The following is a 22,548-nucleotide window of genomic DNA, read 5'->3' as shown; positions in this document are numbered from 1 at the left end:
CCCCTTCTACTATCGAGATGGATCCGGTTAAGGTTCAGGCCATCCAGGATTGGACTCAGCCGACATCTCTAAAAAGTCTGCAGAAATTCCTGGGCTTTGCTAATTTTTATCGTCGCTTCATCTGTAATTTTTCTAGCATTGCCAGACCATTGACCGATTTGACCAAGAAGGGTGCTGATTTGGTTAATTGGTCTTCTGCTGCCGTGGAAGCTTTTCAGGAGTTGAAGCGTCGTTTTTGCTGTGCCCCTGTGTTGTGTCAACCTGATGTTTCTCTTCCGTTCCAGGTCGAGGTTGATGCTTCTGAGATTGGTGCAGGGGCGGTTTTGTCACAGAGAGGTTCTGGTTGCTCAGTGTTCAAACCATGTGCTTTCTTTTCCAGGAAATTTTCTGCTGCTGAGCGTAATTATGATGTGGGCAACCGAGAGTTGCTGGCCATGAAGTGGGCATTCGAGGAGTGGCGTCATTGGCTTGAGGGTGCTAAGCATCGCGTGGTGGTTTTGACTGATCATAAGAACCTTACTTATCTTGAGTCTGCCAAGCGCTTGAATCCTAGACAGGCCCGTTGGTCGTTATTTTTTGCTCGTTTTGATTTTGTGATTTCATACCTTCCGGGCTCTAAAAATGTGAAGGCGGATGCTCTGTCTAGGAGTTTTGTGCCCGACTCTCCGGGGTTATCTGAGCCGGCGAGTATCCTCAAGGAAGGAGTCATTGTGTCTGCCATCTCCCCTGATTTGCGGAGAGTGTTGCAGAAATTTCAGGCTAATAAACCTGATCGTTGTCCGGCCGAGAAACTGTTCGTCCCTGATAGGTGGACTAGTAAAGTTATCTCTGAACTTCATTGTTCGGTGCTGGCCGGTCATCCAGGAATCTTTGGTACCAGGGAGTTGGTTGCTAGATCCTTCTGGTGGCCATCTCTGTCACGGGATGTGCGTGCTTTTGTGCAGTCCTGTGGAATTTGTGCTAGGGCTAAGCCCTGCTGTTCACGTGCCAGTGGGTTGCTTTTGCCCTTGCCGGTCCCGAAGAGGCCTTGGACACATATTTCGATGGATTTCATTTCTGACCTTCCCGTTTCTCAAAAAATGTCGGTCATTTGGGTGGTCTGTGATCGCTTTTCTAAAATGGTCCATCTGGTGCCCTTGGTTAAATTGCCTTCCTCCTCTGATTTGGTGCCTTTGTTCTTCCAGCATGTGGTTCGTTTACATGGCATTCCTGAGAATATTGTTTCTGACAGAGGTTCCCAGTTTGTCTCGAGGTTCTGGCGAGCCTTTTGTGGTAGGATGGGCATTGACCTATCTTTCTCCTCGGCCTTCCATCCTCAGACTAATGGCCAGACCGAACGAACCAATCAGACCTTGGAAACATATCTGAGATGTTTTGTTTCCACTGACCAGGATGATTGGGTGTCATTTTTGCCGTTGGCTGAGTTCGCCCTTAATAATCGGGCCAGCTCGGCTACCTTGGTCTCTCCATTTTTCTGCAATTCTGGGTTCCATCCTCGTTTCTCTTCAGGACAGGTTGAGTCTTCGGACTGTCCTGGTGTGGATTCTGTGGTGGACAGGTTGCAGCAGATCTGGACTCATGTAGTGGACAATTTGACCTTGTCCCAGGAGAAGGCTCAGCTTTTCGCTAATCGCAGACGCCGTGTGGGACCCCGACTTCGTGTTGGGGATCTGGTTTGGTTATCTTCTCGTCATATTCCTATGAAGGTTTCCTCTCCTAAATTTAAACCTCGTTTTATTGGTCCGTATAGGATTTCTGAGATTCTCAATCCGGTGTCTTTTCGTCTGACCCTCCCAGACTCCTTTTCCATACATAATGTATTCCATAGGTCGTTGTTGAGGAGATACGTGGCACCTATGGTTCCATCTGTGGAGCCTCCTGCCCCTGTTTTGGTGGAGGGGGAATTGGAGTATATTGTGGAGAAGATTTTGGATTCTCGTGTCTCTAGACGGAAACTCCAGTATCTGGTCAAATGGAAGGGTTATGCTCAGGAAGATAATTCCTGGGTTTTTGCCTCTGATGTCCATGCCCCAGATCTTGTTTGTGCCTTTCATGTGGCTCATCCTGGTCGGCCTGGGGGTTCTGGTGAGGGTTCGGTGACCCCTCCTCAAGGGGGGGGTACTGTTGTGAATTCTGTGGCTGAGTTCACTTCTGTGGTCACAAGTGGTATTGCAGTCTCTGGGCTTCCTCCCTCAGGTGTTTTGGTGAGCTCGTTGGCTGCCTTGCTATTTAGCTCCACCTGAGTCTGTCTTCCTTGCTCCTTGTCAATGTTCCAGTGTTGGATCTGAGCTACTGCATCTTTCCTTGGGCCTGCTGCTCTGCTAGATAAGTGCTTCTAGTTTGTTTTCTGTTTTTTCTGTCCAGCTTGCTATTAACTTTTGCTGGAAGCTCTGAGAAGCAAAGGGGTGCACCGCCGTGCTGTTAGTTCGGCACGGTGGGTCTTTTTGCCCCTTTTGAGTGGTTTTCGTTTTAGGGTTTTTTGTAGACTGCATAGTTCTCTTTGCTATCCTCGCTCTGTCTAGAATATCGGGCCTCACTTTGCTGAATCTATTTCATTCCTACGTTTGTCTTTTCATCTTGCTAACAGTCATTATATGTGGGGGGCTGCCTATTCCTTTGGGGTATTTCTCTGAGGTAAGTCAGGCTTGTATTTCTATCTTCAGGCTAGTCAGCTCCTCAGGCAGTGCCGAGTTGCATAGGTAGTGATAGGCGCAATCCACTGCTGCTTATAGTTGTGTGAGGATAGATCAGGTACTGCAGTCTACAGAGATTCCACGTCTCAGAGCTCGTCCTATTGTTTTTGGTTATTGCCAGATCTCTGTATGTGCGCTGATTACTGCACGCTGTGTTGCCTGATTGCCAGCCATAACATGTGCCGCCTGTTTACTACGGTTGCCAATTTTGAACTGCATTTCGACTACTTACTGATTTGGCCCTACTCTCTGTGTCAGCCTCTCATTCCAGTTGTCCTCCACTGCAATGCCCCCTGGTTATTCCTGTGTTACCAATTTTGAACTGCATTTAGCCCACTTTATTCTTTGGGCCTATATCTGTGTTTCCACTTCATCGTGCCCATTGCCCAGCCAGTGATAGATGAGTCTGCTGGTACATTGACCCATAACGCAACATTCCCTGTGCATGCTACACAACAACATTGTGACCCTGCTGAAAGTCAGGTTGCTCTTCCCGCATACCATACCACCTTACACGGGGACAAAGAGGAAGGTGCAGATGAAAGTGCAGGTTCCTTCATCAGGTGGGGGGAGGAATACTAGTTGGCGACGTCACTGGCACAGGGCCTCTCATAGTACGCAAAAGTGTTGCTGCCGGTGGGAGGCGCCCCCGCCGTGCAAACACACCGCTGTACTTTGAGGGGCCCTGTGCCAGTGCCAATGCCAACAAGTGGGCCCCCCCTGCTTGCTCAGGATTACAGCACTTGCAAAGTTGAAATACTTACCTCTCCCTGCTCCACTGCCGTGACGTGGTCCAGATTTCCTGGGCCCACTAATTACTTGAACCAGCCCTACCCCACACAACTTTAGCCAAATGACCCCCAATTTCAAATGCCTTCCAATTATTATAAGGTAAATTACGCTTGACAAGCTTCATTAAGAAGAATGGATGGTTTTGACATTAAAATGGGCACTCTAGGTGTTTTCCTGGCCCCCACTCACTGCCGACTATGCTGCCCCATTGACTTGCATTGGGTTTCGTGTTTCGGTTGATCCCGACTTTTCGCCATAATCGGCCGATTTCACTCGACCCGACTTTTGAGATAGTCGGGTTTCGCGAAACCCGGCTCGACTCTAAAAAGGTCAAGGTCGCTCAACTCTAGTCATTAGACAACACCCCTCCTCATTACAGAGATGCACATCACCTGATTTACTTGATTGGTAGTTGGCTCTCAAGCCTGAACAGCTTGGAGTAGGACAACATGTATAAAAAGTATCATGGGATCAAAATACAACTTGCCTAATAATTCTGCACACAGTGTATATGCTGTATATATTTATGTAAAACTTTTTTTCTAAAATCTACAATCATAAAATAAAAAACTACAATCATAAAATAAAAACAAATGATAAGAAATAATAAATACATAAATAAAATTCTTAAAAATGAAATTAAAATTGATTTAGTAAAAGGAGTTTTACATTTTCAGGAAAGTGGATCCCAAACTCTCAAAAATATGTAAAGTAACAAACCCTCACCAGTCCAGGGCAGAGTCCCCATCACTTCACGGTTCTCAGTTTTGTAGCTGTAGCAGTGACGTCATGTCGACAGATGATTGCTGGTGAAATGACGTCACTGCTCCAGACAAAATAATGAGACCTGGGCAGCAGTGTGGAGCCTGTGCTGGACCTGAGGAAGCAGAGTACAGGCGCTGTTTCTTACTTTACATATTTTACTGCGTTTACTGAAAGTGGAAAACTCCTTTAATAATTAAAATAAAGGTAATGCATTACCTGTAAAAATGTCAGGAGGACACAAATGTTCAGACATATAAAATAAACATATTACCTTCTATCTCTTTGTTTCCAAATGATCCTGGATACAGAAGAATCCCCAAAGTCCAAATGAATGTCACAGCCACCATATTCTGGAAGTAAACATAAAGTAGTCATTGGATAAGAGCAGATCACGTGTGATATGGTATAGGCTAGCCATGGATCAATAAGGATTCCTATTCATGATAATATACCATGACTGATATTATAATATGTCTAGTAAAATGATAGATTATTGTGGTGGAAAGGTGGAAAATGCAGAGATGATGGATGAATGCATTCACTGTAGTTCACGTTGGTATGTACATTGTTCTATTTTCCTTTTAAATGCGACATTTAGTATTACTTAGGGATGAAGATATCAGACTACATATATGCTAATTTAGAATGCAGAAAACATTAATATATGCAAAAGATACTTTTTTGCAGTCTTACTGAACAGCAGAATCCCAGTCTCTCAGCTAGAAGTGTCTAAGTTTCTGTCTCCATTCTTACTCATGTTATTTCAACTTTTATGCCATGTACTCAATAATAGAAATGTAAGAGATTGCCGGTAGTTACAGCACAGTGAGCATCAGCCAGACAGAAAGCAGATTCTACCAGAACAGGAATCCGGAAAAAGTGCCGGAAGCATTATGGAGGAATTGAGTACAGCTTAGTGGAAAGCTGGGAGAGGTCTGAACAGGAGCTTAGTGGAGAACAACAGTGGATCAGAGATATTGGTAGTCCTGAGACTGCTGTGGGCTGGACATAGTGGCCCTGATACAGTGGAGGATTGCAAATTGCCTACCTAGTATGAAAGATATAGAGAAGGATACTTATTAGTGATGAGCGAGTGTGCTCGTAAGGCTACTTTCACACTAGCGTTTTTTGCAATACGTCGCAATGCGTCGTTTATGGGAAAAAACGCATCCTGCAAAGTTGTTTGCAGGATGCATTTTTGCCCCATAGATTAACATTAGCGACGCATTGTGACGCATTGCCACACGTCGCAACCGTCGTGCGACGGTTGCGCCGTGTTGTGGCGGACCGTCGGGAGCAAAAAACGCTACATGCAACGTTTTTTGCTGCCGACGGACCGCTTTTTCCGACCTCGCATGCGCGGCCGGAACTCCTTCCCCACCTCCCCGCACCTCACAATGGGGCAGCGGATGCGATGAAAATCTGCATCCGCTGCACCCGTTGTGCGGCGCAAACAACGCTAGCGTTGGTAACCTCGGCCCGACGCACTGCGACGGGCCGAGCCCGACGCTAGTGTGAAAGTAGCCTTACTCGAGATTTCCGAGCATGCTTGGGTGTTCTCCGAGTATCTTGGGCGTGCTCGTGTTTTATGTTTGTGTTCCCGCAACTGCATGATTTGCAGCTGCTAGACAGCCTGAATAGATGTGGGGATTCCCTAACAAACAGGCATTCCTCACATGTATTCGGGATGTCCAACAGCCGCAAATCATGCAGCTGCGGGAACACAAACATAAAACACGAGCACGCCCCAGATACTCGGAGAACAACCGAGCATGCTCAGAAATCTCGAGTAACGAGCACACTCGCTCATCACTAATCTCTTTCCTCATGTGAGCACCTGTAAAGGACGCTGCTGCAGTCAGTGTGCAGATAGCTGCAGAAGGATTCTACTAACATGGAACTGTACAAATCCGAGATCGTGTTGAAGAGGAAATATTAAGTACTGCCATGTCAATCCACCTGTATGAAAACTCTGTCAAATCCAAGTGTGAATACCATCCAGTCTGATGCCAGTTATCGTTTTATTTATTTTACTCACTCATATAGCGCCATTAATTCCACAGCACTTTACAGACATCAGCTGTTACGTCTTTTCAACTTCTACCTCAGTAAAAGACTTTCTGTTGTTAACTGTAATGAGCCTTCCTGGTTCTTTGTTCATCCCCTCCATGACACTACTTTGCAGGCCATTGCCACCAGCCTAAAAGGAGCAGTACTGTTAGTGTGAGGGAAGACATTGTCACTACTAGAGATGAGTGAACTTGTTCAGAAAACGTTTGCTAATCTTAAACTCGGCACGCACATTGCACAATTGGATTCATGTTCAGATTCCCAAGCTTTTCTTCCTAAAAAACAGAAAAAGTTGGCCAAAGTTTGGTAAACGACCGAGTTCACTAACGTTTCCAGTAGCAGCACGGGCCGCAAAACGTCCCGCACCCAGGCACATTGGTGACACACGAATTACATCCCTGTGTCATCAGTGTGACACGTACTGGCGCCTGGGACTCAGTGTTGCTGTTCACGATGATCCCGTCGCTGGATGCTGAAGTGAAGACAGCTCATATCATTGTCATCTGCTCGAGCTGCGATCAGCGCTAGCAGGGGACAACGTTGATAGTTGTATTCAATTGCTAACAGTGAGATCAGGCAGCAGTTGATGGGAGTATTCATCAGCCGCCACCTGTGCTATAAATAAAAAAATAATAAAAAATGATGTGGGGTTCCCTTGTGTTATTGATAACTAGGCAGGCAAAACTGACAGCTGCGGGCTACAGCACTCAGCTATCAGCAAGGCTGGTTATCAAGAACAGAGGGGTCACCTCACCATATTTTTTAACTATTTAAATAAATAATTAAAAAAAACAGCATAGGATCCCCCTATTTTTTGACAACCAGCCAAGCTTTAGCAGACAGCTGGGGGCTGTTATTCTCAGACTGGTAAGGGGCCATGGATATTACTCCATAAAAATAGCAGTCAGTAACCACCCCAGAAAGGGTACATCGATTAGATGCGCAAATTCTGGCACTTTGCCCTGCTCTTCCCACTTGCCCTGTGGCTGTGGCAAGTGGGGTTCACTTTTGTGGGGTTGATGTCACCTTTATATTGTCCAGTGACATCAAGTCCACGGTTTAGTAATAGAGAGGCGTCTATAAGACACCTATCCATTACTAATTCTATAGTTATATTGTAAACAAACACACAGCCGTAATAAAGTCCTTTATTTGAAAGAATGACACAGACTCCTTTAATTAATCTAAATTAACTACACTCTCATCATCGCCCAGTCCATAGAAGCCAAGGTCTCCTGTAACAGAATTCAAATAATAAGCCACAATATTCCTTACCTGTCCTACAAGAAGATAATAATCCATTTGTCCTGCTACGGGTCTAGCTCTGCTACATCTAGATGGCAGGCTGCATTGCTGCATTAAAATTATGGGACAATGTAGCGCCTCATGGAGGCCACATATGACAGCACATGGATTATAGGTTGACAAAATGTGAAATTACCTAAGCAATTTTCAGTTTTTTAACATACAAACTGTTAGCTACAAAATAACTTCCATTCATTAGCTACATAAGCATCCAGCGACCGGATTTCAAGATGATCCCCCTCTTAAAGCTTTGGCTGCCATTTAACAACACATTGGATTCCTGCAATCGTGTCACTGAATGGAAGTGACAGGGCAGAGGACCCCCATTTTTAACCACTTCAATGCTATGGTGGCTATTCACCAGACTGTAGGGGTTAAACTGCTATGACCAATCGCTGCAGTTAATGGCGGCTATCTGCTGTGTAAAACTGCTGTCACTTGTCAGGTATGGAGTTGGCTGACTTTAGGAAATACTTGTAACTTTTTTACCGCCAGTCACAGCTGCTGGCTAACATACTGTCATGTGACAGCGTTGTGGGAACGGCAGCGCTCTGACTGACGGTAATTAACTTACCGCCGCTCAGAGCCGCTGGTGTTTCTCGCACTGTCACACAGATGACAGCGTGGGAAACACCCAATGTTAGGGCTACTGAACCCGAATAGCAACGCGGACTTCATGGAGAGGTCCGTGTTTGGGGTCTGTGCACGGACACTAGGTGTTCAGCACAGACCCCAAGCTTTACTGTTAGGGTTCACCCATCACTATCTGTCACTAAACGTCACCTCTTGTCCCTACACTTTCTGATTTTATACATTCAGTATTGTTAGTGCTACACTGTGTAGATAATCAAGATAATCATGCTATTGACAAGGAGAATAGTAAATTATATATAGTCATACATTTCCAGGAGTAATAAAAGAGGAGTGACCTAATGCAGTTTCTGTCACCAGGTATTTGCTACCTAATCTGAAGGCTGCTATAGGGACAAATACCCTGATTCAAGCCATATGTCACTTACTGGGCTGCTTGCTGTAGTTTTGATAAAATCACTGTTTTATCAGCAGGAGATTATCACTAAAGGACTAGTATACCTGCTGCCATGTAGTCCTTCATGTTCATGAGCTCTACATAACCCCGCCTCCACCACTGATTGGCAGCTTTGTGCTTACGCACAGTGTACCCAGAAAGCTGTCAATCAGTGGTGTGGGCTGGGTTATACAAGGCACAACATTCAGAGAACTGGTAGATCTGCAGCAGATAACACATGTTTTAATCAAAACAACAACACGCAGCCCAGTAAGTGACACATCACTGGAATCTGCCCCTACATCATGCTGCTTTCAGATGGGGAACCAAAAACCCGGTGACAGATTCCATTTAAACAAATGTAATAGGTGAGCTAACAAATTCTTTATTTATGTACAGTAAAGTTTTATCTTTAGTGTCCCTCTCTAGCCATCAATATAGGTAATCATTTTTTATACCTAACATGGCTGAAAGGTTGAGTTTAGTTTTAACCGTTTTAACCTAAAAGAGAATAAGAGCAGATGTTTGTGACCTGTAAACCACAGGATGAGCAGCACACCTGCCATTTGTGTGGTTTTTCACTTGGGTGAAGATCAATTATGATTATAATATAAGTTGTATACTTCTAGTAAAACAGCTGCTTACAATGAGTGAATGTGAGTCTTAGAATCAACTGACAAAAAATAAAAATTCCTACTGAAATAAAAAAGATTAAATAATCTTTTTCTTTGTACCTACTGAGTCCAGTCAACTGTTATATAATATCGCTGGCACTGCAGATGTTGAATTTCTACAGTTTCTACAAATTTAAAAAAGAGCAATAGAGATAGTGGACATATAACTTTTGCAAAAAAAAAGTGCAATTACATACAGTTGGGCAAATAAGTATTTGATCCCTTGCGGATTTTGTAAGTTTTCCCACTGACAAAGACATGAACAGTCTATAACTTTAAGGGTAGGTTAATTTTAACATTGAGAGGTAGAATATCAAAAATAAAATCCAGGAAATCACATTGTATAAATTGCCATATATACTCGAGTATAAGCTGAGATTTTCAGCCCATTTTTTTAGGCTGAAAGTGCCCCTCTCGGCTTATACTCGAGTCATTGTCCCAGGGGGTCGGCAGGGGAGGGGGAGCGGAGGCTCACATACTCACCAGCTCCCGGCGCGGTCCCTGTTTCTCCGATGGTCTCCGGGCGCCGGCAGCTCTTCTTGTGTTCAGCAGTTACGTGGTACCGCTCATTAAAGTAATGAATATGGACGCGACTCCACTCCCATAGTGGTGGAGCTGCATATTCATTACTTTAAGGCCGGCGTCACACACAGCGTATGAAAATACGGTCCGTATATTACGGCCGTAATACGCTGAAAAGTCCCGAAAATAGTGGTCCGTAGCTCCTCCGTAGGCAGGGTGTGTCACCGCTTTTTGCACATGGCATCCTCCGTATGTAATCCGTATGGCAGCGTGTTTTTATTGCAGGCTTGCAAAACCGACATACGGCTATACAAGGGATCCATGTGTAAAAAAAAAAAAAAAAACATATATACTGTCTATATATATATATGTAAGTAGACACATATATGTATGTATATTAATATTTCATCCAGCGCGATATAGCAGAAAGCCAGTAATTCAATTACCGGCTTTTGCTTTCTCCTTCCTAAAACCCGACATGATATGAGACCTGGTTTACATACAGTAAACCATCTCATATCCCCATTTTTTTTGCATATTCCACACTAATAATGTTAGTAGTGTGTATATGCAAAATTTGGCCGTTCTAGCTAGTAAATTAAGGGGTTAAATGGCGGAAAAAATTGGCGTGGGCTCCCGCACAATTTTCTCCGCCAGAGTAGAAAAGCCAGTGACTGAGGGCAGATATTAATAGCCTGGAGAGGGTCCACGGTTATTGGCCCCCCCCTGGCTAAAAACATCTGCCCCCAGCCACCCCAGAAAAGGCACATCTGGAAGATGCGCCTATTCTGACACTTGGCCACTCTCTTCCCATTCCCGTGTAGCGGTGGGATATGGGGTAATGAAGGGTTAATGCCACCTTGCTATTGTAAGGTGACATTAAGCCAAATTAATAATGGAGAGGCGTCAATTATGACACCTATTCATTATTAATCCAATACTAGTAAAGGGTTACAAAAAAAAACGCACACACACTATTAAAAATTATTTAATGAAAAAAACACAAATGTTGTTGTATTAATTTATTCTACTCTCAATCCACTCACTGAAGACCCTCGATCTGTAAATAAAAAAAAAATAATAAACCAAGAATATACATACCTTCCGAGGATCTGTAAGGTCCAACGATGTAAATCCATCTGAAGGGGTTAAAATATTTTGCAGGCAGGAGTTCTGTTAATGCAGCGCTACTCCTGCCTGCAAAACCCCAGCGAATGAAGGTAAAGTAGGTCAATGACCTATATTTAGCTTCATTTGCGGTGAGGCGCCCTCTGCTGGCTGTTCCTAGATCGTGGGAACTTTCCTAGAAAGCTCCCTGGCTCGAGATCGTAAGAGGGCGCCCTCTGCTGGTTGTCCTCATATGAACTCGAGCCAGGGAGCTTTCTAGGAAAGTTCCCACGATCTAGGAACAGCCAGCAGAGGGTGCCTCACCGCAAATGAAGCTAAATGTAGGTCATTGACCTACTTTACCTTCATTCCCCAGGGTTTTGCAGGCAGGAGTAGCGCTGCATTAACAGAACTCCTGCCTGCAAAATATTTTAACCCCTTCAGATGGATTTACATCTTTGGACCTTACAGATCCTCGGAAGGTATGTATATTCTTGGTTTATTATTTTTTTTTATTTACAGATCGAGGGTCTTCAGTGAGTGGATTGAGAGTAGAATAAATTAATACAACAACCTTTGTGTTTTTTGTAATTAAATTAATTTTTAATAATGTGTGTGTGTATTTTTTTTAACCCTTTACTAGTATTGGATTAATAATGGATAGGTGTCATAATTGACGCCTCTCCATTATTAATTTGGCTTAATGTCACCTTACAATAGCAAGATGGCATTAACCCTTCATTACCCCATATCCCACCGCTACACGGGAATGGGAAGAGAGTGGCCAAGTTCCAGAATAGGCGCATCTTCCAGATGTGCCTTTTCTGGGGTGACTGGGGGCAGATGTTTTTAGCCAGGGGGGGGGGGCGGCAATAACCGTGGACCCTCTCCAGGCTATTAATATCTGCCCTCAGTCACTGGCTTTACCACTCTGGCGGAGAAAATTGTGCGGGAGCCCACGCCAATTTTTTCCTCCATTTAACCCCTTAATTTACTAGCTAGAACGGCCAAATTTTGCACATACACCCTACTAACATTAGTAGTGTGGAATATGCAAAAAAAATGGTGATATGAGATGGTTTACTGTATGTAAACCAGGTCTCATATCATGTCGGGTTTTAGGAAGGAGAAAGCAAAAGCCGGTAATTGAATTACCGGCTTTCTGCTATATCGCGCTGGATGAAATAATAATATATATACATATATGCGTCTCAATGACATATATATATATATACATATATACCTATTCTATGTGTACACATTTATTCTACCTATTCTACTGGAAGCTGTCAGTGTGATTTTACTGTACACCGCACTGAATTGCCGACTTTTCTCTCTAACAGCACTGCGTATTCCTCGCAAGTCACACTGCTGGTCTGTGTGTAATCCGTATTTTTGGGGCTTCCATAGACTTTCATTGACGTTTTATTTGCGCAATACGGTGACAAACGCAGCATGCTGTGATTTTCTACGGCCGTAGAAAGCCGTATAATACTGATCAGTAAAATACGGCAGATAGGAGCAGGGGCATAGAGAATAATTGTGCCCTATTTTTTGCGAGTTTTACGGACGTAGTTTCTGCGCTCTTACGTCCGTAACACTCGCAAGTGTGACGCCGGCTTTATTAGCGGTACCAGTAACCGCTGAACACAGGAAAAAAAAATTTGAACTTTTTTGAATTTACCAAATGGCTGCAATGAAACAAAGAGTGAAAAATTTTAAGGGGTCTGAATACTTTCCGAACCCACTGTAAATGATAAGGCAGATTTATTCTTTGGGTCTGTGCGATTACAGCAATACCAGATTTATATAGTTTTATTTTAGGCTTTCCTGGCTGCTATCACACAGTAAAAATGCTTCTTTATAAAAATATTCTGAAAGCTGTAACTTTTTTATTTTTGTCGAACAGAGCTGTTTGAGGGCTTACTTTTTACGGGACGAGTTGCATATTTAAATTTTTTTGGTACCATTTTGGGGTACATAATATTTTTTGATCGCTTTCTCTTCAGATTTTTCAGACACAGAATAAACATAAACCAGCAATTCAGTTAATGGTTCTATTTTTTGCGCCGTTCACGTGCGGTAAAAGTGATAAGACCGACTCGTTCGTTGGGTCAGTACGATTACAGCAATACCAGATTTATATATTTTTTATGCTTTGCTATTTTTATGCACTAAAAACAATATTTTACAAAAATTAATTTGTGTTTGCATCACCATATTCTGAGAGCTGTAACTTTTTAAAAAAAAATTTGCACAGTGAGCCATATTAGTGCTTGTTTCTTGCGGGACGGTTTGGCATTTTCATTTCTACCATTTTCTTTACATATCTCACATGTAAAGCGCCATGGAATAAATGGCGCTATAAAAATGTATAATAATAATAATAATAATATGACTTTTGTATTGTATTTAAGGGGTTAACTAGCCCTGATTGTTTGCAAAACCTGTCTGGTCTGATACTACAGGGTGTCAGCTGTCATGTGCTATTCCGTGGAGGACTAAGGCGCCTTAACGACTGCCATTTTAATGCATATAAATGGTAGTTAATGGGTTAAAGCTCTTTTACATTGTCATATTAATGTCCTTTGCTACTTTCCGAGTAGCGCAGTGCCATAATACAATGCCCTTATAGTTATATGAGGCCTTAATGTACCTCCATATGCCTCTGATTTTATACACTTTTTTCTGCCATTTTCCACAGGAATTTAGCAGAAAAATGGCATGCACCATTGGATCTCTAAACAGTGAAACAAACTACATGGTGTAATCAGCCTAAAGCGGGCGTGTGATTTTGTGTTATAAGGAGCAATGATTTCCTGACACACCTACGCTATACAAATCGTGGTTTCATATCAGCAAACAACACTTACAAACCAATTGCAGCAACATGGTAAGAAGAGCAGCTACCTCGTAACCATAGTAACCATATCATGTGCATTGCAGCAATACCAGGCCTTGTTTACCACTACTAAAAAAAAAAAATGTCTCCCGTCTGGATTTACAGCTGTTGCTATATAATATCATTAGAGGACCTCTGTTTTACTGCTTCCATGTTCTGAAATTGCTTTATGTGTCAATTCTTTTCATTGGAAGGGGAGGTGTGACTCTGAATCACATCTCATGGACAAGCCATGAGTCAGGGTAGCCAAGGAGTTCAAAGTCAAGAGCCAGGAGGGTACGCCATAAACAGAGGCGTAGTCAGGTAATGGTCCAAGGTCAGAATACCAGGAAGATTGCTGATCAGAGCAAAGGGGTTAGACAAATGGATGGTCAGAATGAAGTCCAAGGTCTGGCAGCAATAGATCTACATGCAAAGCACAAGGCACAGAGAAACAAACCACACTGATCTGAAGCTATTACTGTCAGCTATTTGGGGCTGACAGCCAAGTTAAGTAGCTGAGTAATCATTAGGAACAGGGAACACCTGACAGAAGCTCAGCACCTCCCAGTCTCAGATTGGACAGCCGCGCTGTGAATCAAAACACAGACAGCTCATCGTGCCCCTGCAACAGGCTGGATGACTGAGCTGTCAATCACTGCGTTCAACACACAGGTGTAATTTTTAAGATGTAAAAAATGACTATATATATTTTTTTGAAACCTACAGAGAATCAGGAGTATACTCTCATGGGTATAAATGTGAAAATAGAGCCTAAGTCATTTATTTATAGTATCAAAAACAATTATTTATTACAAAGCTCATTAACAGTACACAACGGCTCAAAGCCAGAATACAAAAGCACATGACGAGAGGGAAGGGGAAAGAACACACAAAAAACCCAAAAAACAGCCCAAGAGGATACCTCCATATGTACTGGTACTAAGAGTAGTTGGTAAATTTGTAAGACAGGCATCCCTCAATCCATAAATAGTTGCGTGGGGAGCCCATATACGCAATTGCCTATACCCAATATGGCTAAAGTGACCTCACTCATAAGTCCAGACATAAACAGTGCTTACCCATGTGGGAGGGAGAGACCTCAACAGGCTGAATAAAAGGCCCCGACGCGCGTTTCACCTGGTTGGCTTCCTCGGGGGACCGTCGTTTTGTGTGTTCTTTCCCCTTCCCTCTCGTCATGTGCTTTTGTATTCTGGCTTTGAGCCGTTGTGTACTGTTAATGAGCTTTGTAATAAATAATTGTTTTTGATACTATAAATAAATGACTTAGGCTCTATTTTTACATTTATACCCATGAGAGTATACTCCTGATTCTCTGTAGGTTTCCATATATCAATTTGGAGTCGCGGTAGCGCTCTCATGTTTTGGTCTTGTAATTAGGACCATAAACTATTAATGTATTTCCAGTATGTCAGTTATTGTTAAATCTATATATATTTTTTGCCTAAAATACAAAGGAAATGTGTCATCTTTAACTTTAGGCCTTTTAGAGATCATTCATTTTCAACTTGCTTAACTGTTCACAATAACAGTAATTTTGACTAGAGGTGACTAAACATTTTCATGCCACTGTAGATTCCCTGCCTATCAAGCACAGGGGAATGATAACATGCAGAGTGGGTAGCTAGTCTGGAGAAACAAATGCCCATCGACCAGTCAAAAAGTTACTTGCATTTTAAAAATGGACTTTGAAAATACTTTTTTTTTGTAACGATCTGTCGATGCTTCAAACAATATAAAGGGGCAGTTAGGCAGGGAATTTATTAAGGAATATACAAATGCTGGTGATTTGGAGGGCATGCGGGACCTGTTAGGTTCCCTATAAACTCCATGCTGAAAGTGCTGCTTCAGCTGCCTTCTTCATGCACTAAGGCTATGTGCACACGTTGCGGATTCTCTGCAGATCCGCAGCGTTTTTTGCGGTGCAGAAACGCTGCAGATCTGCAGTTGATTTATAGTACAATGTAAATCAATGAGAAAAAAAAATGCTGTGCACACTTTGCGGAAAATCCACTGCGGAAACGCTGCGGTTTAAAAAAGAAGTAGCATGTCACTTCTTTTTGGTGAATCTGCAGCGTTTTTGTACCCATTACATTATAGAAAACCGCAGGGGTAAAAAACGCAGCAAATCCGCAAGAAAACCGCAGCAAAAACGCACAAAAACGCTGCGAACCGCACAAAAAACGCGACAAATGCGCAGGTGCGTTATCTGCCAGAAGAGGCAGAATCCGCACCAGAAATTCCTCAGCCTAATCCGCAACATGTGCACATAGGCTTAAGGTACCTTCACACTGAACGATATCGCTAGCGATCCGTGACGTTGCAGCGTCCTGGCTAGCGATATCGTTCAGTTTGACACGCAGCAGCGATCAGGATCCTGCTGTGCCATCGTTCGTCGGAGCAGAAAGTCCAGAACTTTATTTCGTCGCTGGACTCCCGCAGACATCGCTGAATCGGCGTGTGTGACGCCGATTCAGCGATGTCTTCACTGGTAACCAGGCTAAACATTGGGTTACTAAGCGCAGGGCCGCGCTTAGTAACCCGATGTTTACCCTGGTTACCAGCGTAAACGTAAAAAAAAAAAACACTACATACTTACATTCCGATGTCTGTCCTCCGGCGCTGTGCTTCTCTGCACTGTGAGCGCCGGCCAGCCGGAAAGCAGAGCACAGCGGTGACATCACCGCTGTGCTTTCCGGCTGGCGCTCACAGTCAGTGCAGAGAAGCACAGCGCCGGAGGACAGACAGCGGAAGGTAAGTATGTAGTGTTTTTTTTTTTTTTACGTTTACGCTGGTAACCAGGGTAAACATCGGGTTACTAAGCGCGGCCCTGCGCTTAGTAACCCGATGTTTACCCTGGTTACCCGGGGAACGGCATCGTTGGAACAGGATCCTTGATGCAAACAACTGGCTAAGACGATAGTGCAGACAACAAGGATTCGGATTCCTGGACCACGGTGTGAATTACTTGTACGATGGACTCCTCGCCAGAGACGGACTACACCTCAACAAACCTGGGAAACACACATTTGCCAGAAGTCTCGCTACACTCATCAGGAGGGCGTTAAACTAGAAGAAGAGGGGACAGGAAGAAAAACATTAGACTCGAACAAAGAAGACCCAGGAAAACATACTCAGAAGGGAGGTAAGAACATTTCTAAAACAATCCACAGCGAGGAGATTGGAACAAAACAAAATCCTCTAAACTGCAAGCTCGCGAACGCCAGAAGCCTGACAAACAAGATGGAAGAACTAGAAGCAGAAATATCTACAGGTAACTTTGACATAGTGGGAATAACCGAGACATGGTTAGATGAAAGCTATGACTGGGCAGTTAACTTACAGGGTTACAGTCTGTTTAGAAAGGATCGTAAAAATCGGAGAGGAGGAGGGGTTTGTCTCTATGTAAAGTCTTGTCTAAAGTCCACTTTAAGGGAGGATATTAGCGAAGGGAATGAGGATGTCGAGTCCATATGGGTCGAAATTCATGGAGGGAAAAATGGTAACAAAATTCTCATTGGGGTCTGTTACAAACCCCCAAATATAACAGAAACCATGGAAAGTCTACTTCTAAAGCAGATAGATGAAGCTGCAACCCATAATGAGGTCCTGGTTATGGGGGACTTTAACTACCCGGATATTAACTGGGAAACAGAAACCTGTGAAACCCATAAAGGCAACAGGTTTCTGCTAATAACCAAGAAAAATTATCTTTCACAATTGGTGCAGAATCCAACCAGAGGAGCAGCACTTTTAGACCTAATACTATCTAATAGACCTGACAGAATAACAAATCTGCAGGTGGTCGGGCATCTAGGAAATAGCGACCACAATATTGTACAGTTTCACCTATCTTTCACTAGGGGGACTTGTCAGGGAGTCACAAAAACACTGAACTTTAGGAAGGCAAAGTTTGACCAGCTTAGAGATGCCCTTAATCTGGTAGACTGGGACAATATACTCAGAAGTAAGAATACAGATAATAAATGGAAAATATTTAAGAACATCCTAAATAGGCAGTGTAAGCGGTTTATACCTTGTGGGAATAAAAGGACTAGAAATAGGAAAAACCCAATGTGGCTAAACAAAGAAGTAAGACAGGCAATTAACAGTAAAAAGAAAGCATTTGCACTACTAAAGCCGGATGGCACCATTGAAGCTCTAAAAAACTATAGGGAGAAAAATACTTTATCTAAAAAACTAATTAAAGCTGCCAAAAAGGAAACAGAGAAGCACATTGCTAAGGAGAGTAAAACTAATCCCAAACTGTTCTTCAACTATATCAATAGTAAAAGAATAAAAACTGAAAATGTAGGCCCCTTAAAAAATAGTGAGGAAAGAATAGTTGTAGATGACGAGGAAAAAGCTAACATATTAAACACCTTCTTCTCCACGGTATTCACGGCGGAAAATGAAATGCTAGGTGAAATCCCAAGAAACAATGAAAACCCTATATTAAGGGTCACCAATCTAACCCAAGAAGAGGTGCGAAACCGGCTAAATAAGATTAAAATAGATAAATCTCCAGGTCCGGATGGCATACACCCACGAGTACTAAGAGAACTAAGTAATGTAATAGATAAACCATTATTTCTTATTTTTAGGGACTCTATAGCGACAGGGTCTGTTCCGCAGGACTGGCGCATAGCAAATGTGGTGCCAATATTCAAAAAGGGCTCTAAAAGTGAACCTGGAAATTATAGGCCAGTAAGTCAAACCTCTATTGTTGGTAAAATATTTGAAGGGTTTCTGAGGGATGTTATTCTGGATTATCTCAATGAGAATAACTGTTTAACTCCATATCAGCATGGGTTTATGAAAAATCGCTGCTGTCAAACCAATCTAATCAGTTTTTATGAAAAGGTAAGCTATAGGCTGGACCACGGTGAGTCATTAGACGTGGTATATCTCGGTTTTTCCAAAGCGTTTGATACCGTGCCGCACAAGAGGTTGGTACACAAAATGAAAATGCTTGGTCTGGGGGAAAATGTGTGTAAATGGGTTAGTAACTGGCTTAGTGATAGAAAGCAGAGGGTGGTTATAAATGGTATAGTCTCTAACTGGGTCGCTGTGACCAGTGGGGTACCGCAGGGGTCAGTATTGGGACCTGTTCTCTTCAACATATTCATTAATGATCTGGTAGAAGGTTTACACAGTAAAATATCGATATTTGCAGATGATACAAAACTATGTAAAGCAGTTAATACAAGAGAAGATAGTATTCTGCTACAGATGGATCTGGATAAGTTGGAAACTTGGGCTGAAAGGTGGCAGATGAGGTTTAACAATGAAAAATGTAAGGTTATACACATGGGAAGAAGGAATCAATATCACCATTACATACTGAACGGGAAACCACTGGGTAAATCTGACAGGGAGAAGGACTTGGGGATCCTAGTTAATGATAAACTTACCTGGAGCAGCCAGTGCCAGGCAGCAGCTGCCAAGGCAAACAGGATCATGGGGTGCATTAAAAGAGGTCTGGATACACATGATGAGAGCATTATACTGCCTCTGTACAAATCCCTAGTTAGACCGCACATGGAGTACTGTGTCCAGTTTTGGGCACCGGTGCTCAGGAAGGATATAATGGAACTAGAGAGAGTACAAAGGAGGGCAACAAAATTAATAAAGGGGATGGGAGAACTACAATACCCAGATAGATTAGCGAAATTAGGATTATTTAGTCTAGAAAAAAGACGACTGAGGGGCGATCTAATAACCATGTATAAGTATATAAGGGGACAATACAAATATCTCGCTGAGGATCTGTTTATACCAAGGAAGGTGACGGGCACAAGGGGGCATTCTTTGCGTCTGGAGGAGAGAAGGTTTTTCCACCAACATAGAAGAGGATTCTTTACTGTTAGGGCAGTGAGAATCTGGAATTGCTTGCCTGAGGAGGTGGTGATGGCGAACTCAGTCGAGGGGTTCAAGAGAGGCCTGGATGTCTTCCTGGAGCAGAACAATATTGTATCATACAATTATTAGGTTCTGTAGATGGACGTAGATCTGGGGATTTATTATGATGGAATATAGGCTGAACTGGATGGACAAATGTCTTTTTTCGGCCTTACTAGCTATGTTACTATGTTACTATGTTACTATGTTGGTCGCTGGAGAGCTGTCTGTGTGACAGCTCTCCAGCGACCACGCAGCGATGCTGCAGCGATCGGGATCGTTGTCTAGATCGCTGCAGCGTCGCTAAATGTGACGGTACCTTAAGAGTAGCTGTTGTGAACTGAAGGTCTAGCAAATATACAGTGACAACAGGAGTGTCTGTAAATAGTGTCTGAGTATGGGGGGAGGGGAGAAGGGAAATTCACATGAATATGCATGAAAAATTCAGTGAAAAAAAAAGAAGCAAGATAAAATAATGGAGCACATTCAAAAGATTCACAACTTTGCAAATATTGATCAATAATTATATAAAAAAGTTTAATTACCGTACTCTTTAGCTTAATGTAATATAAAAAAATATTAAAACATTTAATATATGGTATGTGAGCACAGCATATAGAACTATTCTTACTGTTAAAACTTCATAAACCTGAACACTAATCTAAAGGTACCGTCACATTTAGCGACGCTGCAGCGATCTAGACAACGATCCCGATCGCTGCAGCATCGCTGTGTGGTCGGTGGAGAGCTGTCACACAGACAGCTGTCCAGCGACCAACTATGCGAAGTCCCCTGGTAACCAGGGTAAACATCGGGTTACTAAGCGCAGGGCCGCGCTTAGTAACCCAATGTTTACCCTGGGTACCAGTGTAAATGTAAAAAACAAACAAACACTACATACTTACATTCCGGTGTCTGTCCTCTGGCGCTCTGCTTCCTGCACTGACTGTGAGCGCCGGCCGGCCGTAAAGCAGAGCGGTAAAGTTCTGGCCTTTTTGCTCCGACCAACGATGTCACAGCAGGATCCAGATCTCTGCTGCGTGTCAAACACAACGATATCGCTATCCAGGACGCTGCAAAGTCACGGATCGCTAGCGATATCGTTGTTAAGTTGGTCAGTGTGAAGGTACCTTAAGCCAATATGAAATAACAGGAACTGGAATATAAATGGAAACCATAATGCCAGTGTGTCATCAGAGCCTAAGGGTATATGCGCAAGTTGAGTATTTGCTTGCAGAAATATCTGTAAGGTTTCTGCATTTCTTGGCAAAGACGCACGATTTTGACACTTTTTTTTGCTTTTTTGCATTTTTTTATGCGTTTTTACACAGCAATGAATAGATTTTGGAGCTAAATAAAGATATTTGAAAAAAGAGAAAAAAAGTTTTGTGGTGTAATTTCCTTGTTCAACCCCTTCTCTTTTTATACTTATTTGCCCTGTCCCAGGCTAAAAATACCAGCCCTCAGCTGCCCCAAATATGGCACTTCATATTTGAAGCACCAATTCTGGCACTTAGTCCAGGCTCTTCCCGATGTCCTGGAGCAGTCACATCGGGGTAATGAGAATAGGGGTTGTGGTCAGCAGCTGTCATTGACACCAAGCCCTAAATTTAGTAATGAAGAGGCGTCAGCGTCAGAGTTAAATAAATGCACACGCCAAGAATATAGAATCGTAGCATGCTGTCCTCGTATATCAGACGAGACTCGCCAATGCAAGTGAATGGGGGTGAGAGAAAAATTGCACATCACTCAGACCATGCGTGTGCCCTCCAATTTTTCACACCCATGTCCTTGAAAACCCGACATTTCATCTGCCGCTTACCGTAAAATCACAGCGAGAATAGAACATAGAATAGAGAGATATAAATATGTCAGTGACATATACAATTAGTACAGTGCGTGCGCAGCTTACTGTACATATATTTAATAAATGTATTATTTTTCTGAAAAAAATGCTGTGGGCTCCCGCATTATTTTGATAACAAGCAGAGAGATGTGACTGCTGTACAGAAGATCTGAGTAGTCGCGGGGCATTATGAATTACATCGGATAGGTGAGGGATATGGTGGTTTATTATTTTTCCTCTTTTCCAGGTGACAGCACATCAGGGATTAGGCATTACGCCGGGGTCACACTTGCGAGTGTGATGCGAGAAACTCGCGCAAGTCTTTCGCATCAATACCCGGCGCTGACGCCAGCACTCAGTACCGGAGTGTGTGGATGCATACAAATATATGCAGCCGCACACTCCGGTCCTGATTGACGGCGGCAGCGCCGGGTATTAATGCGAGACACTTGCGCGAGTTTCTCACATCACACTCTGAAGTGTGAACCCGGCCTTAAAGTGAGTATATGGTGTTTTTTTTTATTTTTTAGCGTTTTACAGGAGACAAAGTGCTTCAGGGATTAGGTATAAGATATATACTGTGCTTTTTTAATGTCAATATCATTTTTTTATTTTAACTTTTTTTTTAACTTCGAGCACAGGCGTCAGCTGATGACTACATCCACCAGCTGTCACCTTCTCTCGCTGTAATTAGTAACAGCAGGCAATGGCTGATGGGAGTAGTAGTCTCTCATCAGCGGACATCGGTGACCTATGGTAAGCTTTTTACTGTGGGTCACATTTGCGGGGTCAAGCTGACATCCCGCAGTGCTCTGACCGACGGTAACGATCTACCGGCAGTAACGCTACCGCCAAAAGTACCACAGCGCCAGTGTTTCTCGCGCTGTTACACTGTTGACAGCGTTGGAAACACGCGATATGAAGTCTGTAAAAACGCAAACAAA

The 22,548-nt window shown here is 43.1% G+C and overlaps 1 protein-coding gene across 1 annotated transcript in view; it reads right to left on the bottom strand.

The window, feature by feature from the left end:
* ITGB7 (integrin subunit beta 7) overlaps positions 1-22,548 on the bottom strand; it is a 176,017-nt gene that overhangs the window by 127,235 nt on the left and 26,234 nt on the right. Inside the window, exon 2 of the mRNA XM_069758775.1 lies at positions 4,522-4,600. Coding sequence (XP_069614876.1) covers positions 4,522-4,597 — 76 coding nt within the window. The 5' untranslated portion in view covers positions 4,598-4,600. The remainder of the gene's footprint in view (positions 1-4,521; positions 4,601-22,548) is intronic.

This window comes from Ranitomeya imitator, chromosome 3, assembly GCF_032444005.1.
Source record: "Ranitomeya imitator isolate aRanImi1 chromosome 3, aRanImi1.pri, whole genome shotgun sequence".
NCBI classification, from domain to species: domain Eukaryota; kingdom Metazoa; phylum Chordata; class Amphibia; order Anura; family Dendrobatidae; genus Ranitomeya; species Ranitomeya imitator.
This window is presented reverse-complemented; position numbering and strand designations above follow the sequence as displayed.